Source organism: Spermophilus citellus (assembly GCF_964194105.1).
Source record: "Spermophilus citellus genome assembly, chromosome: 4".
Lineage (NCBI taxonomy): Eukaryota > Metazoa > Chordata > Mammalia > Rodentia > Sciuridae > Spermophilus > Spermophilus citellus.
This window is the reverse complement of record NC_138185.1, coordinates 51,524,823-51,542,144: the sequence shown is the minus strand read 5'-3', so window position 1 is coordinate 51,542,144 and position 17,322 is coordinate 51,524,823. Positions and strand designations below refer to the sequence as shown.

Sequence of the window (17,322 nt, the reverse complement as noted above, 5' to 3'; positions counted from 1 at the left end):
CTTTCATCAGTAAATGACATATCAACTGTAGATTTTGTTTTTTGTTGTTTTGTTTTTGAAAACACTCCCCAGAAGATTAGAGAAGTATCCTTCTAGTTTTCTGAACTGCACTGATAATTTTTTTTAAAATCAGAAATGAATGTTGGGTTTTGTCAAAGAGCTTCGGTATCTATTGAAATAATCACATCTTCTGTTTTTTAAATTTAATATGGCAAATCACATTAAATTATGATTTTACTAGTTAAACTAGCTTTGCATCTTGGGGATAAAACCCACATGGTCATGATATGCTGCTATCCTTTCTGTATATTGCTGAATTTAATTTGTTAAATTTTGATTAGAGTTTTTACATTGATTTTCATGAAGAATATTTGTCTGTGGCCTTCTTAGATGATGTTGACTTTACAGAATAAATTGAGAAGTATAGCTCCTCTTCAATTTTCAAGAAGACTTTGCATACAACTGGTATAATTTCTTTATTATGTGTGCAGTAGAATTTACTGGTGAAGAACTCAATGAAACCATAAGTAGGTTCCTTGAGATTGATAAAATTAACGAGCCCTTGCCCAAATAATAGGGGAAAATATATAATTTATAACATCAAAAATAAAAGACTATTATATACAACTATAATGTACCAATAAAAGCAAAACAAAACAAAAAACCCCAATCAGAACCATACAGTAAGTGGACATGTAAGTCAGACTCAAGATTTCACTGAGTTTCTCTATTATTCTATTTTCTATTTAATTGATTTCTGTTCTGATTTGTATTCTTTCATTTCTCATATTTATATTAGGTTTAATGTGCTCTTTTTTATAGTTTTCAGGATGGAAATTGAAGTAATTGATCTAAGGCCTTGCTTCTTTCCTAATAAAGGTGCTTAATGTTCTAAATTTCCCCAAAGGTACAGCTTTTGTTTGAATATTTTTTTTTCTGTTTCTCATGCCTCTTTTCAGGGGCTCCAATTACTTATTTTTAGCTTCTTGTATTTTTTCCAGAGCTCAATGATTTTTTTTTTTTGGCAGTTCTCGGCTACTCTCTCACTGTGCTACATCCCCAGCCCTTTTTATTTATTTTTTTTATTTTGAGAGAGGGTCTCCTCTTAACTTGCCCAGGCAGGCTTTGAACTTCTGATCCTCCTGCCTCAGCCTCTTGAGTAGCTGGTATTACAGGCATGCATCATGACTCCCCATACTCATTGAGGCTTTTAAAATTTCTTTAATTTTATTTTCTCTGTATTTTATTTTGGATATTTTCTATTGCCATGTCTTCATGTTCATGTGTCTTTTCCTATAATCTACTGTTAATTCTATTAAGTTATATTTTATGTATTTTCATTTCAGATGTTGTAGTTTTCATCTCTGGAAGTTCAATTTGGGCTTTTAAAAATATCTTCCATACCTTTACTTAAAATTTTCAATGTACTGAATATAGCTGTAATAAATTTTAATGTCCTAATCTGATAATTCTAACATCAATGCACTTCTAATTTGGTTTTCATCAAATAGTTTCTCCTCATTATGGAACATATTTCCTGCTACTTTGTGTTCCTGGTAACTTTTGATTGGGTGTGAGACATTGTGAAATTTACATTGTTTGGTGCTAGACAAGTTTTATATTCCTATAAATATACTGAGCTTTGTTCTGGAATACAGCTACATTACTTGGGAATTGTTTGGGTCTTGCTTGTAAGTTTTGCTAGTTGTGATTAGAGCAGTTTTTGTCCTAGAGTTGATTATTCCCCATGACTGTGGCTAGACCCTTCTAGATTATATCTGTGTGTCTCTAGTTTGGTGCTTTTCTTGGCTCTGTCAGCACTAGACATTGTTCAATCCTTTTAGGGGGCTCTCTTCCAGCTGCCTGTAGCTTCCTCTCATGGGCTCTGATCACCACTACTGACTGGCAGAGGCGAACCTCTGTGTGTGCAGCTCTTTCCTCTCCTGTGCTCTGGCCTCTGAACTCCAGCCTCCTGGCCTCCCAGGACTCTCAGCTGCCTCCTCACATGAGAGTGTGGGAGACTCTACCCAAGTTCCTCCTCCTTACACCATACCCTGGAAATTCTCAATGCTGTGAACTGGCAAACACAGGGACAACTGGATTTTTTTTTTGCCCCCAATCTCTAGGAAATTACTGTCTCTTATTTAATGTTCAATCTTGTTTACCCTTTTTCATTTTTTTTCCATTTCTTCCTTGTTTTTGGCAGGAGGGAAAACTCACTTTCTGACACTCTATTTTGGCTAGAAGCAGAGATTTCCTGTTGGTGTTTTTAAAACTTTTTATTTCAAAAATTTTTTTAACATATGCAGCAGAAGACACATAATTTTAATGCATCTGTGTGCACTTATTCCTTAGTTTTAATAACAGTCAACTCACAGCTAATCTGTTTCATTTTTTCTCTCACCAATTTCCCCATGCCCAGCATGGTATCATTATCATCATCATTTCATCCATCAATATTTCAGTATATACCTTTTTCTTAGCACTACCATAAAACTTGTGATTCTCCTGCTGGGATTATAGGTGTGAACCACCACACCTTACTGAGATTATTAAGTGTTCAAATTTTCCAGATTATCTTATAAATTTTCCCTTTTTACAATTCAAGCAAATCAGCATACAAAATGCATACATTATCACTGTTGAATAGAATTCTTCAGTCTTTTTAAAATTTATAGCAGGGGTTTGGCCAACTATGGCTCATAGGCTGGCTGCCTGTTATTGTAAATAAAGTTTTATTAGCACACAATTACTTGGGCAGAAAGGACCTTAAAGGTAGAAGTTTTTCTTCTTCCTTCCTCAAACCCAGCTCAGAGAACCCCCCTATGGGCCTGCTGACTGACAACATGATGGTTTTGCTTAAAGGAGCAGTTCTTTATAGGTAGCAATATCCCCTTTCCTGCTTAGTCAAAGAAAAATGTCTCAAACTGATTTCAGTGTGCACAGCAGCTTTTTATCTTCAAAAGTGTTTAACTATATAAGAACCTGAGTGTGAGCCACAATAACAGAGAATCTTTGGCCAGGGCTGCTGTTCTTTTGATCTTATCCTCTTCAACACCATTCAATGTGGTCCATGCATACAGTGCCCACTTGGGGCAGGTCATTTCCTGGGACTATGCTCAGGGTGACATTAAAAGGAACAGCACATACTTCCTTGGATATGACCAAGGATCCTTGAAAGAATAAGCACATTAGTGAAGCAAAGTGGAGGAACACACAGTGGGGACACAGGTAGTGGAGAAGATTCTACCTATGTATAGACATCAAGACTCTGTGAGGTATATGGCTGACTCTCTAGGGAGGATGCATTTAATTCCAAGAAGCAGGACGGGGTAGACTTCTGAGAAAAGCCAATAAACTAGGCCAATGGCAGTACTTGGGTTACAGCTTTCTCTAAAAGAAAGAAAATGAGAGAAATATGATCTACTTAATTGATCTTGGTGACAAAGGGAAACTCACCACAAATGTGTTCATGGGTCTAAGTTTGTTTTCAAGAGTAAACCCACTCAATTATCTAAAGAGAGAATGTGTTCTCTTGAGGGGGACCAGGCCAGAGGAGATATCTTAGAATTCTGATCATGAAGGGGCACTTGTTGTTTTGTTTTGCCATTTTATGTAAAAAATGTCCAGTTCTGGGATGAATGTATGTCTCATGGTAGAACATGTGCTTTGAATGTAAAAGGCCATGGTTTAAATCCCTAATATTAAAAAGAAAAGTCTTATGACAGAGCTCTCCCTCGTGGGGACAGCAGAGTTGGAAAAACTGTCAGTGGTTTCATTTTGGTATTTCTGTAACTGACAAAGTTGTCCCAGCTCCAGCCCAAAGTTTCTCTCTCCTAACTTTTGCTTAAGATTCAGTCACTAGACCACCTTTTTGTGCCCACTCATTAATGAGAGGCTTGCCAAAGAAGGTCTCTAATCAAACAGACTTGAAAAGTTAGAACGGTGAATTTGGTAAAACAGTATCCTGTGCATAAAAGTGGGCAGGTCTAGCTTGATCACAGAGAAAGACTGCATAGGTCACATATATATGGCATATCTGACCGTGAGATGGATTTCTTTCTCATTTTAATTAAAAAAAGTGAGCATTCACTGCCTATCTTTGTTTGTGTTTAAGTTAGTGTGGTTTGTAGGGCCAAAGCACCTGTGTTACAGCTTTACAGTGGTAGCCGGTGGGTCTCTAGGCAAAGGTTCTCCAGGCTCCTCTGATCACTGCTCTACCTTCAGATTTCATTTTGCCTACTCTGGCAGGTTCTCCATGGGACAAATACACAGATTTGTTGCAACTGGATCCCATGACCAGCTGTTAGGCTAATGTGAGAATTTAACTAAATATGTCTGTCCCTTAGTTGCCTTTACCTCTTTTTTCATACATTAGATGAACATTTGTTATTGGAATTATTCAAGTCAGCAGCTGCTGTCCCCAAATTGTGGAAAGTTTTCAATGGCCCAATGTAAATGCTAGCAGTAGTACCTGTGAAAATGGTGAGTGATTGGGAGTTGCTTCTCTACGTGAGCTAAACCAAGAAAATACACCATATACAAATTTCTAAACCACACATTCTTCAAACCCAGGGGATCCAGAACTGGAAAAGAAGGGATATACTTCCTCATAAAGCACTGAGAATTTTCATTCTGAAATTGTCATATCAATTGGTAAACATACATACATCTTAAGATACATGAATAGGCTTCCCATTTTTTTAAAAAAAAATAACATATGAGGTTTTTCACTATGTTGCCCAAGCTGGCCCTGAACCCCTGGGCTTAAGTAATCCTTCTGCTTCAGACTCATGAGTAGACACCACATAGGTAACTACTGTTTCACTCAGGAATTTTTTTTCTATGGATAACAACATAAGTGAGTCATAGATTTGCTGGAAGGGTATCTTGGTAGAGCTGCAAGGTCTAAACTTCACAGTTATTACGAAAGCATGAGCATTGCTTTTTCCTTAGGTAGAGAACTCACACTTTATAAACAACTCCTGTGTTTGGCTCCTACTCAAAAATCTTCTTAACTACCTTTAATCTATGGGAAGTAGCCAGACAGTATCTGGCACATGAATGGTAGCTGTTAGTTCTAATTTCTGAATACATTTTGTAGTCTATAGGAGTATGATTTAATCTGAAAATAAAAGTTATTTAGACACATTATAAAAAGGCTAAGTAAACTATACCTTTGGCAATTAGTGAAACCTCTTTTGAGTTCATAAGGCATACAAAGCATGGTTAAGTTCCAGAACTGCAGTGGATACAAAGCCAAGTGGGAGGTGATATCGCTCTGCTGAAAGAACTTGGCCTTTAGGGACATGAGTCAGTTCAAATGCTGGTTTTGAACCTATAGCAGTGCATTTTGCTATATTCTGGCCATGCAACATTAGGGACTTTTCTGGGCCTCAGCTATTGTGCGTAATGTGATATCTAACATGTTGGTTGCTTATTCATTGTGAGGATTAAATGAGACATTACATTTAAATGGCTTAGTTTCTGACATTTAATAATGTCCTTATTATATATTTCATGAAGAGGTTGAAGAGGGGAACTCAAGGGACCCAAATACAAAGAAATGATAAGGAGAGAAGAATGCTAATCACCCTGATTTGATCAGTGCTTGTTGTATGCATGTGTTGAAAGTTCTCACTCTATCCCATTAATATGTACAATTATTATTGGTTAATAAAAATTCTTATAAAGGCTAACTACTGTTTTCAGTGTTATGTTCTTGGCTTTAAGAACTTCTAATTTAATGAAGAAAATAATCATGTGATTTTTTTTCACTTATAAAAGAAGGCACAGCCAAATATATGGTACAATTGAAGTCGACAAAATTCAAAGAGATAACAAGTAATGACCAATTAACTAACTCTTTCTAGAGTTACCTCCTCAAACTTTTTTTTTCTGCTCATATTCCTTTTTTTAGGTGCTTTCCTGACAATCCTAATTTTAAATTGCACTCAAACCCATACCCTCTACCTCTTCCCTTGATTTAGGTTTTCTCTGTAGCTCCAACCAGCAGGACACTATACACGGAAAAGGAGTTTTGACTGGCTGCTCATTGCTGTATTCCCAGCAACTAGGTCAGTCTTTTGTGGGACCAGCACATGCTGGCTGGCACATAGTGTAGTCCCTTGTGTCTTGGAGCTCACAGTCCTACTTGGAGGAAGAGATGAATTTCAAAAGGGGAAAGAGTATGTGTAGGGGATGTTAGTGGCACTAGCAAAGGGCTTAAGCAAAATCACATGGTAAATGGGATCATGAATCTGGTGAAGGGATGAAGGGCCTCAGAGGGGGCTGAAGTGGAAAAGATGGAAAAGGGCCAGATGCTGAAGAGACTTAATTGGCAGGTAGAGGAGTTTATTCTGCAGGTGATTAAGGTTGCTATGGTTTGATTATGGTCTTTCCCTCTAAAATCATGTTGCAATTTCACTGCTGTTTGTGACAGTATCAGGAGGTGGGGCCTTTAAGAGGTGAGTAGGTTGTCTAGAAGGATTAATGCCTTTCATGCAAGAAGAGTTCTTGTTCTAGGGGGACGGGATCAGTTATCACAAGAGCAGATGGTTATGAAGCAAGACTATCCCTTATGTTTGGCCTCTTCTATATATACCCATTCTCTTTCCACTTTCCTTTGTATGACTACACAGCATACATCCCTCACCAGAAGGTAAGCAGACACTGATGCCTTACTAATGGACTTCTTGACTCCAGAACTGTGAGCCAAAGTGAACCTCTATTCCTTTTAAAATTACCTGGTCTCAGGTATTTGCTTATAACAATAGAAAATGTACTAAAATACAGACTTATAGGCTTTTGGGGAAGCAAATTCACCTGCTTTGATTTTGACTCAGGACCACTTGGCAATGAAGCAATCAGGAGGTAGGCAGGAACACCTTCTTCCATCTGGAAGCAGATCTGTGTTTACTTTCTGTCTTCATCTCTGAATCTTGCTCTTCTATCCTGTCTCTTTCTGCCAGATACTTCATCAATCAAGCTACTCTTTCTTCTCAGTGGCCTCCATCTGTTTCCCTGTGATCCTCATCATTGTGGTGTTTTTTATTTTTTATTATCTTTTGTTTTTATTATCTTGAAACAAATAAATAATACTCAAAAACATTACCAAAGTAATACTAAGAAGGCCTCTGTACCTTTTATCCAGCTTTGAACATCACTGCATTTTTTAAATCCTTTTAGACACCTCTGCATTCTAAATCCCTGTTATTTTTTATCTTCCCAGCACATCTTTTTGAGGCCTGTTTATGAAAATATTTTATAATTTACATCACTGGCTTACAGAGGAATCTTGACCCAAATAACATCATGCCTTAAAGAATCTGCCATACAGATGTGACCACAGTCCTCTAGATTGTCATAACAGAAGACAGGATTCAGTCCAGGCAAGATGGGCAAGAACACTGCATCTTCTGTCCTACTGAATGCAGCCACAACAGTGGACAGAGTGCAGAATGCACTACAGGGCCCTCAGGAAATGAGTCCATGATGAGATAGATATCAACTCACTCCTTTTAGAATGACCATTATCAGCAAGTCAAAAGATAGGTGTGGTGGGGAGGTGAAGGAAAGGGAGCTACTGTTCACTGTTGGTGGGAATGTAAATTAGTTCAGCAATTATGGAAAACAGTATGGAGATTCCTCAGTGAATTAAAAATAGAACTGCCATGTGATCTAGCAATCCCACTATTGGGTATATATCCAAAGAAAATAAAATCATTATGTTGAAGAGATATGCACTACCATGTTCATTGTAGCACCATTCACAATTCCCAAGATATGGAATTAACCCAAGAGTCTATCAACCAATGAAGAGATAAAGAAGATGTCACCTATATACAAAATAGGATATTATTCATCCTTGAAAAAGGATGAAATACTGTCATGTTTGAGAGCATGGTTAAGCCTGGAGTCTATTATGTTAAGAGAAACAAGCCAGTCACAGAAAGACAGCATGTGACTTCATAAGTAGCATTTTGGAAAGTGGAATTCATGGATGTAGAAGTAGAATGGAGGTCATTAGAGGCTGGGGGAAGGTTGTAGAGATACTGGTCAAAGAATACAAAATTGTAATTAGGATGAATAAGTTTTAAGAGATCTATTGCATAGGATGGTGACTATAATTAATAGTGATATATTGTATTAAAAAGTGCTAAGAGAGAGAATGTTAAATGTTCTTGCCACCAATTGATGAGATAATGCATATGCTAATTAGCTAGATTTAGCCATTCCATAATGCGTATACGTATTTATTTTAAAATACATTGTATGACAAATACATACAATTTTATCTGTCAACTTAAAAATAAATATAAAAAGAAAAGAAAAGAAAAACATTTACCCAGGCAGATGGAGGAAGAAGAACATCATTCAATGTACCATCAAACTAATAGTGATTTATTGCATTTTTCCCTTCTCTATATGAACTCAACATAGACCCAAATCCAGAAGTCAGCATTCATTGCAAGAGAAACCCTCCAGCTCTGGTTCAGGTATCGAAAAAAGGGTCCCATTAAAACAAAAAAGCATGGAAATCCCTCATTTATTTATTTTTTCATTTTCCTTCTACATTTTTCTCAGTTCTCTGCACCTTAGAACTCAAGCAACTCTGTGACAGCAATGGGCAATGCTGTCTAAATACTAAAACTGGTTCTGTTTTAGTACAGAACCTGTCTACAGAGCTTTCTCTGTAGAACCTTTAGTACAGAGCTTTCTCTCCTACCAGAGGCTCTGTGGTCACTGGAGGGTGGGTGAGCCTCACTGTTTTTTGGGTTTTTTTTTTCCTCTCTGGCTTTTGCTGTTGGGCTTTACCATGTTAATAGTCGATTCAAGTATGCTAAGCAGTAGGCAAGTAAAACCCAAGTTATCCAAGCTGGCTGGAGGACTTGGAAAGTGGAGCCCAGAGTGAGAGGATTATGATGGGAAAGACCAGTCCCTAAAGTTGTTTATGAACTCTTGGTTCTGTCCCAGAGCTGCACACCTATGGTTCTGCCTTAAACAGATTGAACAGACTTTGAACGTTGTCAGACATGTCAAAGTCCCTGAGTGGCCACTAGGTGGCATACAAGTGAGATGGATCCAAATGGCATGTCTTGAAGACTTGCTGGTGGAACCACAATCCACAGAACCGACCTGGGAAGATTATATTCTAGAGCAAATACAACAATATTTTCTGTAAGAGCTTAACAACAATGAGAATCTCAAAACATAATTTTCAAAATGTCCCTAATACAATTTAACTTTCTTTACTATTCTAAAACAAAACAAAATCCCACGAAAGAACAACCAGAGAAATCTCAACGGCTATATTGGGATGAAACAATATATAAAGTCTTAGCAAGGAAATAGGAGATATGAATAAGAGCCAAGTGGAAAGGTTAGAAATAAAACCATTTAACAATTAAAAAAATCACTGGATGGGTTCAATAACATAATGGAGATAAGGGAGGAAAGAGTTGATAAATTTATTAATAAGCAAATAGAAACAATCTAAACAATATACAGAGAAAAAAATCAGAAAAGGAAATGATTAGAGTCATAGGAACCTGTAGGGCAGTAAGAAAAGGTCTGTTATAATATCTGGGTCCAGAAGGAGAGGAGAATGTGTACAGCAGAAAAACATGATAAGAAATTACTGAAAGGTTGCTTTACTATTAGAAGACAATCACTGTCAGCTAGAATATTAACAGGTTTTAGGGGGGAAACATTTGACCCTATCAATTGATACAGAAAATGCAAAAGAATTCAACATCTTTTCATGATAAAACTCCCTGTAAACTAGAAATAGAGAGGAATTCAACCTCCCTACCAAGATCATGTACAAAATTGCCACATTCTACTTAATGGTGGAAGATTAAATGCTTTTCCCTGAGATTAAGAAGGAAGCAAGGATGTTCTTTTTCACCATTTCTGTTAAACATTTTATTAGAAGTCCTAGTTAGTAAATGAGGTCTAGAAAAATAAAAAGGCATAGTGATTGGAAAAGAAGAAATAAAACCGCCCCTTATCTAGAGATGATGTGATTGTCAAGAAAATATCAAGGAATATGCAGGACAGGGGAGAGTTCTTAGAACAAATAATTGAGCAGTTTGGTTTTAGCAAGATTTGAGGATACAGCATCAACACATAAAAATAAACAATATTTCAGCTGGGTGTGGTGGTGCACACCTGTAATTCCAATGACCCAGGAGGCTGAGGCACAGAATCTCAAGTCTGAGGCCAGCTTGGGCAGCTTAGCAAGACCCTGTCTCAAAATAAAACAAAAAGGGCTGGGGATGTGTCTAAGAGGTAAAGGGTCCCTGGGTTCAATTCCCAGAAACAGAAAAATAAAACAAATAAAATAAATAAATTATATTTTACATACTAGCAAATAAAAATTTGAAACAAAAACCTTTTTAAATTACACAATTTTCTCAATAAATAAGATGGCTATATATAAATCTAACAAAACACATTTAGGTTCTAAATGCTAAAAACTATAAAATATTGAGCAAGGAACTCAAAGAAGGCCAAATAAATAGAACACTATATCTCATGGACTGAGATAATTAGGATTGACTTACAGATTTAACATAATTCCAATCATAATTCCAGTAGGACATTTCAAAGGGTAAGCTCTTCCTAAAATATGTACAGAAAGGCAAAGGAAAGGGAATATTTAAAATATGTCTGAAAAATAAATTGAATTTAGAAGAATCACATTACCTGATTTTAAGACTCATTACAAAGCTATAATCATCAAAATGGTGTTCTATTGGCAAAGAAATGACATTGATCAATGGAATACAACTGGTATCAAGAAATAGATTTTCACAGTTCTTGGTTATTACTATTTCTATAATCTTGGTTGGTTTTGACAAATATGCAAAGACAATTCAATGGAGGATGCATAATATTTTCAATAAATGGTGTTTAAACTCTTGGACATTCATAAGCGTAAAAATGGATCTTGACCTAAATCTTGTGCGTTCTACACAAAGCAACTCACAATAGGTCACAGATCTAAATGTTAAACATAAAAGCATAAAACTTTCAAAAGACCACATAGGAGAAAATCTTTATGACCTGGAATTATGCAAAGGTTCTTAGACATGCCACACAAAAGCATGATTCATAAAAGATAGAACTGGTAAGTTGGATTGCACCAAAATTAAAAGCCTTTGCTCTGCAAAAAAGCACTGTTAAAATAATGAAAAGACAAAGTACTGGGGAATGTATCTGACCAAATTACGTGCCTGTACAAATATGTATCAATAAAGCCTGTTATGTATAATTATAATGTACTGAAATTATCTTAATAAATAAAAAAGAATGAAAATTCAAATACATACTGACAGAAAATGTTTTCAAGTCACAAATCTGACTAATTATTTATACTCAATATTTAGGCTGCGCATGATGATGTTCGTCTGTGATCCCAGCAGCTCGGGAGGCTGAAGAAGGAGGATCACAAGTTCAAAGCCAGCCTCAGCAAAAGCAAGGCACTAAGCAACTCAGTGAGACCCTATCTCTAAATAAACTACAAAATAGGGCTAGGGATGTGGCTCAGTGGTCGAGTGCCCTGGAGTTCAATCCCTGGTACTACCCACAAAAAAAACAAAAACACTCTGTATACTTAATATATAAAAAGAACTCTCAAAACTCAAGTATGAGAAAACAAACAACTCAATGTAGTAGCAGGCATAAAATTTGAACAGATGTTTTATGAAAGAGAATTCACAGATGAAGATAATTACCTGAAAAATTTCAACATCATTAATCAATTAGGGAAATGAAAATTAAGCCATGAGGAAATATCATTGTACACCTATTTAAAATGGCCAAAATTAACAAAAATAAAGAAACATCAAATGCTGGTGAATATGTGGAGTACTGGACTTCTTGTACATTGCTGGTGGGGAATGCAAAATGGCTTAGCTACTCTGGAAAACAGTTCGGCAGTTTCCTATAAAGTTAAACATACCCTTACCATATGCACTGGTGATTCCACCCCTATGTAATTTAACCTAGGATAATTAAAATTATATTTGCAAGAAACCTGTTCTTAAATATTTATAGACACTCTAATCATATCTGCCCTCAACAGGAAACAACTGAAATGCCCTCAACAGATGAATGAATAAACAACTGTGGTTCATCTCTAGAATGAACCACTTTCATTAATAAAAACAAACAAAGAGTTATGCTGAGTAAAAAGATGCTGATTTCAAGAGATGAGGATCTGTGATTCTATGTATATGACATTCTTGAAAAGAGACAAAATTAGTGATAGGATACAGTACTGTGGCTGCCAATGGATAAGGATGAGCCTTACTATAAAAGATAACAGGACATAGAATGTGGAGGTGGTGAAGGGGTATGGTGTCCTGACAGCTGTAGTAATCACACAAATCCAGGCATGTTAAAATTCATACAAATGAACACTAAGAAGTCAGTTTTTGTGCATCTTAATTTTAAAAATAAAGAAAAAGTAGATAATCACTCTTGCATCTCATTTAAGGCTGTCTAGAAACTAATACCAATTTAGTACTCTTTATGACATCAGCAACTACATGTATGATCTACCTCCTTTTTGAGCATTTCCTACCTGCTGCTCACTCCTCCAGGCACTTTACATCATAACTTCTAATATGCACAATCACTTTTTAAGGTACATTAGGCTCAACTTATAGGGGAAAAGAAATAAAACTAAGGTTAAGGGAAGTAAAATGATTTTCCCTACATCTCATAGCTGACAAGTGGCTGCATCTGGACTTGGACAAAGCTCTCATTGCTAACCTCATTCCCAAGCTTCTTCACGCTGCCACTCACTTAAATGAACAGAAGCAGTGGGCACCTGCAGGGGTTCATTACATAACATCAAGAGTGGGAAGTAAGAATCACATTTTGACTCAGATATATCCACAAAGATTCTCTACACTTATTTCATCCCAAACCCTGAGTGTGTTTGAAATTATCAGTGCCTGAGAGAAATTTCAAAACTATAATATTGCCATTGTCGTTTTCTCACAATCTTCTAAGAGGAGGTTCTTATTTTATAATAGGATTGAATGGTTATCTCCATTTTTACAAATGTATAACAATTCATTTTTTTCTGTGAGTGACTGAAAGAATCACTGGGACTTACAATACTTGACTAAGTATTTACTAACTCTACAAATTGCAATTTCTATACCTGAAACAAAAACTAATCATTTAAAAAGTTCCCTCCTCCCACAAATCTGACCATTTAGAGAAACGAAAACTGGCTCTTCCTACTTTACCTGGTTCCAACACCATCATTGTTACCTTTGTCAGGTAATGATACCAAAAAAGAAAAAAAAACCTACAATAAGTAAATCTATTTTAGAGACAGACTTTAATTTTCAGTCTATTATAGTTATTGCTGAATAAATACCTGAAAGCATCATATACGTGAAAACACATTTTTTTTTCATGTAGCAAATGATACAAAAAACATTGAAGATAAAGTTTAATTTCCTGCTTGTGAATTATTTCCAACCTACTTAATTGGCTACCAGGTGGCTTTTTTTCACCAATAACTTTTGACTAAAACATTTTCATCTCTTCATATGTTAGACAATGCCAATCTTCATATGTTCTATCACTGGTTAGAAGGTAGTCAGGCCCCAGAGGATGGTGTGTGGGAGAAGGTCAGCTTACCTTCCAGCAGGTCTCTGGCCAGACCAGGTTCTGCCCCCGTGGACCGAACAAAGTCTGACAGGACTGCGTCCATATCAAGCGTCATAGGATCATGTAGAAGTGCTGCCCAACACTCAGCCGAGGTGGGGTTTGGAAGCAGGCTAGAAACCATCCATCTGTACAAGAAATGGAGATGTGAGTGACCACACACACGGAGACCCAACAGAAAGAATGAAATGCTGCCACTGGCGTCTGTAGAGGTTTGAACTAGTTTGAGCCAACTCACTTATTCTTCATGCTAGATATTATATCATAAAAGTCAACTGAGATGTCATTCCTCTGTACATACCATGCGAGAAGGTATGCGAGTTTGAATATTTGTGTCCCCCCCCCGATTCATATGTTGAAACCTAACTGCAGTTGATGATGTTAGGGGGTGGGGCCTTTTGGAGGTGATTAGGTCATGAGCATGGAAGCTTGATGATGGGATTACTGTTTAGAAAGAAGCCTCAGAGAACTCGCTTGCCTCTTCCACATGTAAAGATGTTGGTCAGGAGAGCAGATGTGCTGGGTACCTTGATCTTGGACCTCCTAGCCTCCAAAACTGTGAGAAATAAATTTATGTTTTTGTTTTGTTTTGCATCACTGGGGACTGAACCCAATAACTAATCTACGACTGAGATATACCTCCAGCCTTTAAAAATATTTTGTTTTAAGAAAGAGTCTCATTAAGTTGCTGAGGCTGGCTTCAAACTTGTGATCCTCTTGCCTCAGCATCCCGAGTAACTGGGATGGCAGATGTATGCCACTGTGCCCAGAAAATTTATGTTGTATATAAGCCTTTTAGTTTGTGATATTTTTGTTATAGCAGCCTGAACAGATTAAAGCCAGGGGTCATCGTTAACTCTAGTGCCTCCAATCTTATATTCTATCAATTACAATTACTGATGGGGAAAAAAGAGACTAGATTATTTTGAAAAAAAGTGCCCAAGTACATGTAGGGAGATTAATTTGGAATAACTAGATTTCTGATCCTCTTTTCCCTGTCTTGCCTTTATCATTGTGCTGCCCCACTTCCCTTAGCTCTTGCCCGTCACTTGGCTACTAGGAAGCACTCTTTGTTTGCTGGCAATTGACAAGAATACCAAACTTGCTGAAGATGACTATCAAAATATATGCCAACCCTCTAAGAGTCGTCAGATTCACAGTGATAATCTAACAAAATCCAAAAGGAAATCAGATTTCCTAAGTAGAGTCGTCCTGGTCAGAGGAATTCAGTGGTCATCTAGGAGCTTGACCACTGGCTGATGGAGCAGATAGAAAGCAGCCATTACTCTGCATATGAAAGTAACTGTCATTAGTGAAGTAGTTTAGGGGCCATTGGTGGGTCTCAGTCATGACTGATAAGTACAAATGCATCCAAATTTGTATAGATAAGGGGCCAGTACATTATGGCCTGTAGACCAAATGTGACCCTCCACCTGTTCTTATATGTAAAGTTTTATTGGGGCACAGCCATGCTAATTGATTTATATATATAATGTCTGTGGCTGTTTTTGTTCATGGCTTAGTAAGGTCTTTAAAATAGAGACCATAAGGCCCACATAACTGAAAATATTTTCTAGTTGAGCCTTTATAGAAAAAAGTTTGCTTTTATTTTATAAGTAACCAGAACTTACTGACCCCAGTATATATGATGAAAATTTTATACTAGCAAACATGTAATTGAATTTACACACTGTGTGGTAAGTTTAAATCCCCTGCATCAATGAATGTGCTTTGTCCTCCTTTCATGATGACCACAGGGATGGGCACTGTTCAGTGGGGCAGGTTCTATGGCAGTTGCTGGGGTGTTAAAGCCAAGCACACTGGCCTAGTCTGAGCCCAGTTCTGTTCCTTATCAGCTGTGACATGGTCATTGGTGAGCTCTGGGCCCATCTGGGATTCAGTAAGAATGGAAGAAATAAAGTTATTTATGCTCAAACTCTTGAGGACTAAGTGTCTCAGGCAGGGAGGTCTATAACTGGAACTATCCATTGTTATTCACCACTTTGTACATGGTTCATACTTGGGTGTAAGTTTTTATTGGTATGGCTAAAAATGAATAAAATTGTTTGACCTGATGTATATAGTACCAATTAGGAAATTTCCTTCTTCCTTCTCTCCATGTACCGGAGCCTCGGCCTGGAGAGTTTTTTCTGTCAGTGCCACCTGTGGGACAAATCAGAGAATAAGGGCATATTATTCTCCTTACCCTGGAAAACTTTGCTTCTTGTCACAGGAGGCTGCATCTGGGGTGGGGCCAATAGCTGGAGGCATGTCCTCTGCCTTCCCAGGTGCTACATGCACTTGCTGACCACATCTACCACATCTACTCCTCTGTATCTCATTCTTAATGTAAAGTAGAGGTGAAGGGTAGGCGTAAGATGAACGCTTTTGTGTGGCAAGGTTTCTGCTTTAAGACTTAATTCTTAAACCTAATGTCACCATGGCCATGATTTAAAATTCATGCCCTTTGAAGAGAGGGGAGGACAGTGGTCAATAAGGACCATCAGCCACCCTTGCCCTGCTGTCCCTCTTCAAAGTGCACTGCTGGGCCTTTTGACCTACTCAGCAGGTCAGACCTACTTAATCATACCATTAAGATATGATGCCACATCAATACAGTTCAACTTAGCTATAGTGGTAAAATATATAACACAAAATATATTGGCTCAGGGCACATTCTCAATAAACATGAACTATTACTTATCTCTTATTCAACAGAGATTCTGGGACCACCCTCTCCATTCTAGAACTCCACTGAGTGCCAGGACTGCTGCTACCAGCCTTCTTAAGGCAGAAAGAATGGGCCCACCTCTAACTGTGGCTCCGAATCATTGTGTCCATGCTGAATGGAGGTTCTTGCCTTCAATACCATAGTCTTTTCAGTACCCGAGCTCTTATTTTATAAGTAACCAGAACTTACTGAGCTGCTATTTTATTTAGGCCACTGTTATAGGGTCTGTGATGGGTCCCTTGGGCCTTCCCCAGGAGTTTCTAAGCAGAGAGAGATAGGTGCACACATAGGCACAGGCCTCTGAGACTGACTGTTAGATTTGGGAGACTATCAAGTAGAGGAGCTGTTCTAACCAAAGAGAGCAAAATTGAAGGACAGAGGTATAACAGGGTAAAGATGAAAATTGCCTCAGTTAGTTTTTCATTAACTTCTGTTTCGGTGGAACCCAAGTAAAACATGCCTGTAATATTTTTGTCAGCAGATGTTATAATTGGAGTCTGGAAGGTAGGAACTTATGGTGAGTGGAGATTGAAACTGGAGATTAGGAGTAGAGGCTTGTGGTCTGACCACTGAAGACAGAGGAAGACTAGGATGGGGATGAGTGCCTACCTAGGGCTACCCCAGAGCTGCAAGATGGGATAGACTGTATCTTGTATGTAACATCTCTTCTGATAGAGGGCCAGGAGCCTGAGGGCTACTTTATTCTCTTTTCTATTCTCCAAGTTTCAGAATGCCTGGCACCCAGCAGGGTCAGGACCAAGGTAAGGCAAGCAAGGAACCTGCCACAGGTGCAAGGGGATGCAAAACCAGTCAGAAACCAAGATCAACAATATTTTAGTGCAATGTTTTTTTTTTAAAACGAGGACAAATACATCCTTGAAGAACACAATATCAGC

The 17,322-nt window shown here is 37.6% G+C and overlaps 1 protein-coding gene across 2 annotated transcripts in view; it reads right to left on the bottom strand.

Moving 5' to 3' along the window:
• OTUD7A (OTU deubiquitinase 7A) overlaps positions 1 to 17,322 on the bottom strand; it is a 336,583-nt gene that overhangs the window by 123,831 nt on the left and 195,430 nt on the right. For both annotated transcript variants that reach the window (XM_081291466.1, XM_081291465.1), the window contains 2 exons: positions 15,767 to 15,858; positions 13,669 to 13,823 (listed from right to left, as the gene is read on the bottom strand). In XM_081291466.1, coding sequence (XP_081147592.1) covers positions 13,669 to 13,819 — 151 coding nt within the window. In that variant the 5' untranslated portion in view covers positions 13,820 to 13,823; positions 15,767 to 15,858. The remainder of the gene's footprint in view (positions 1 to 13,668; positions 13,824 to 15,766; positions 15,859 to 17,322) is intronic.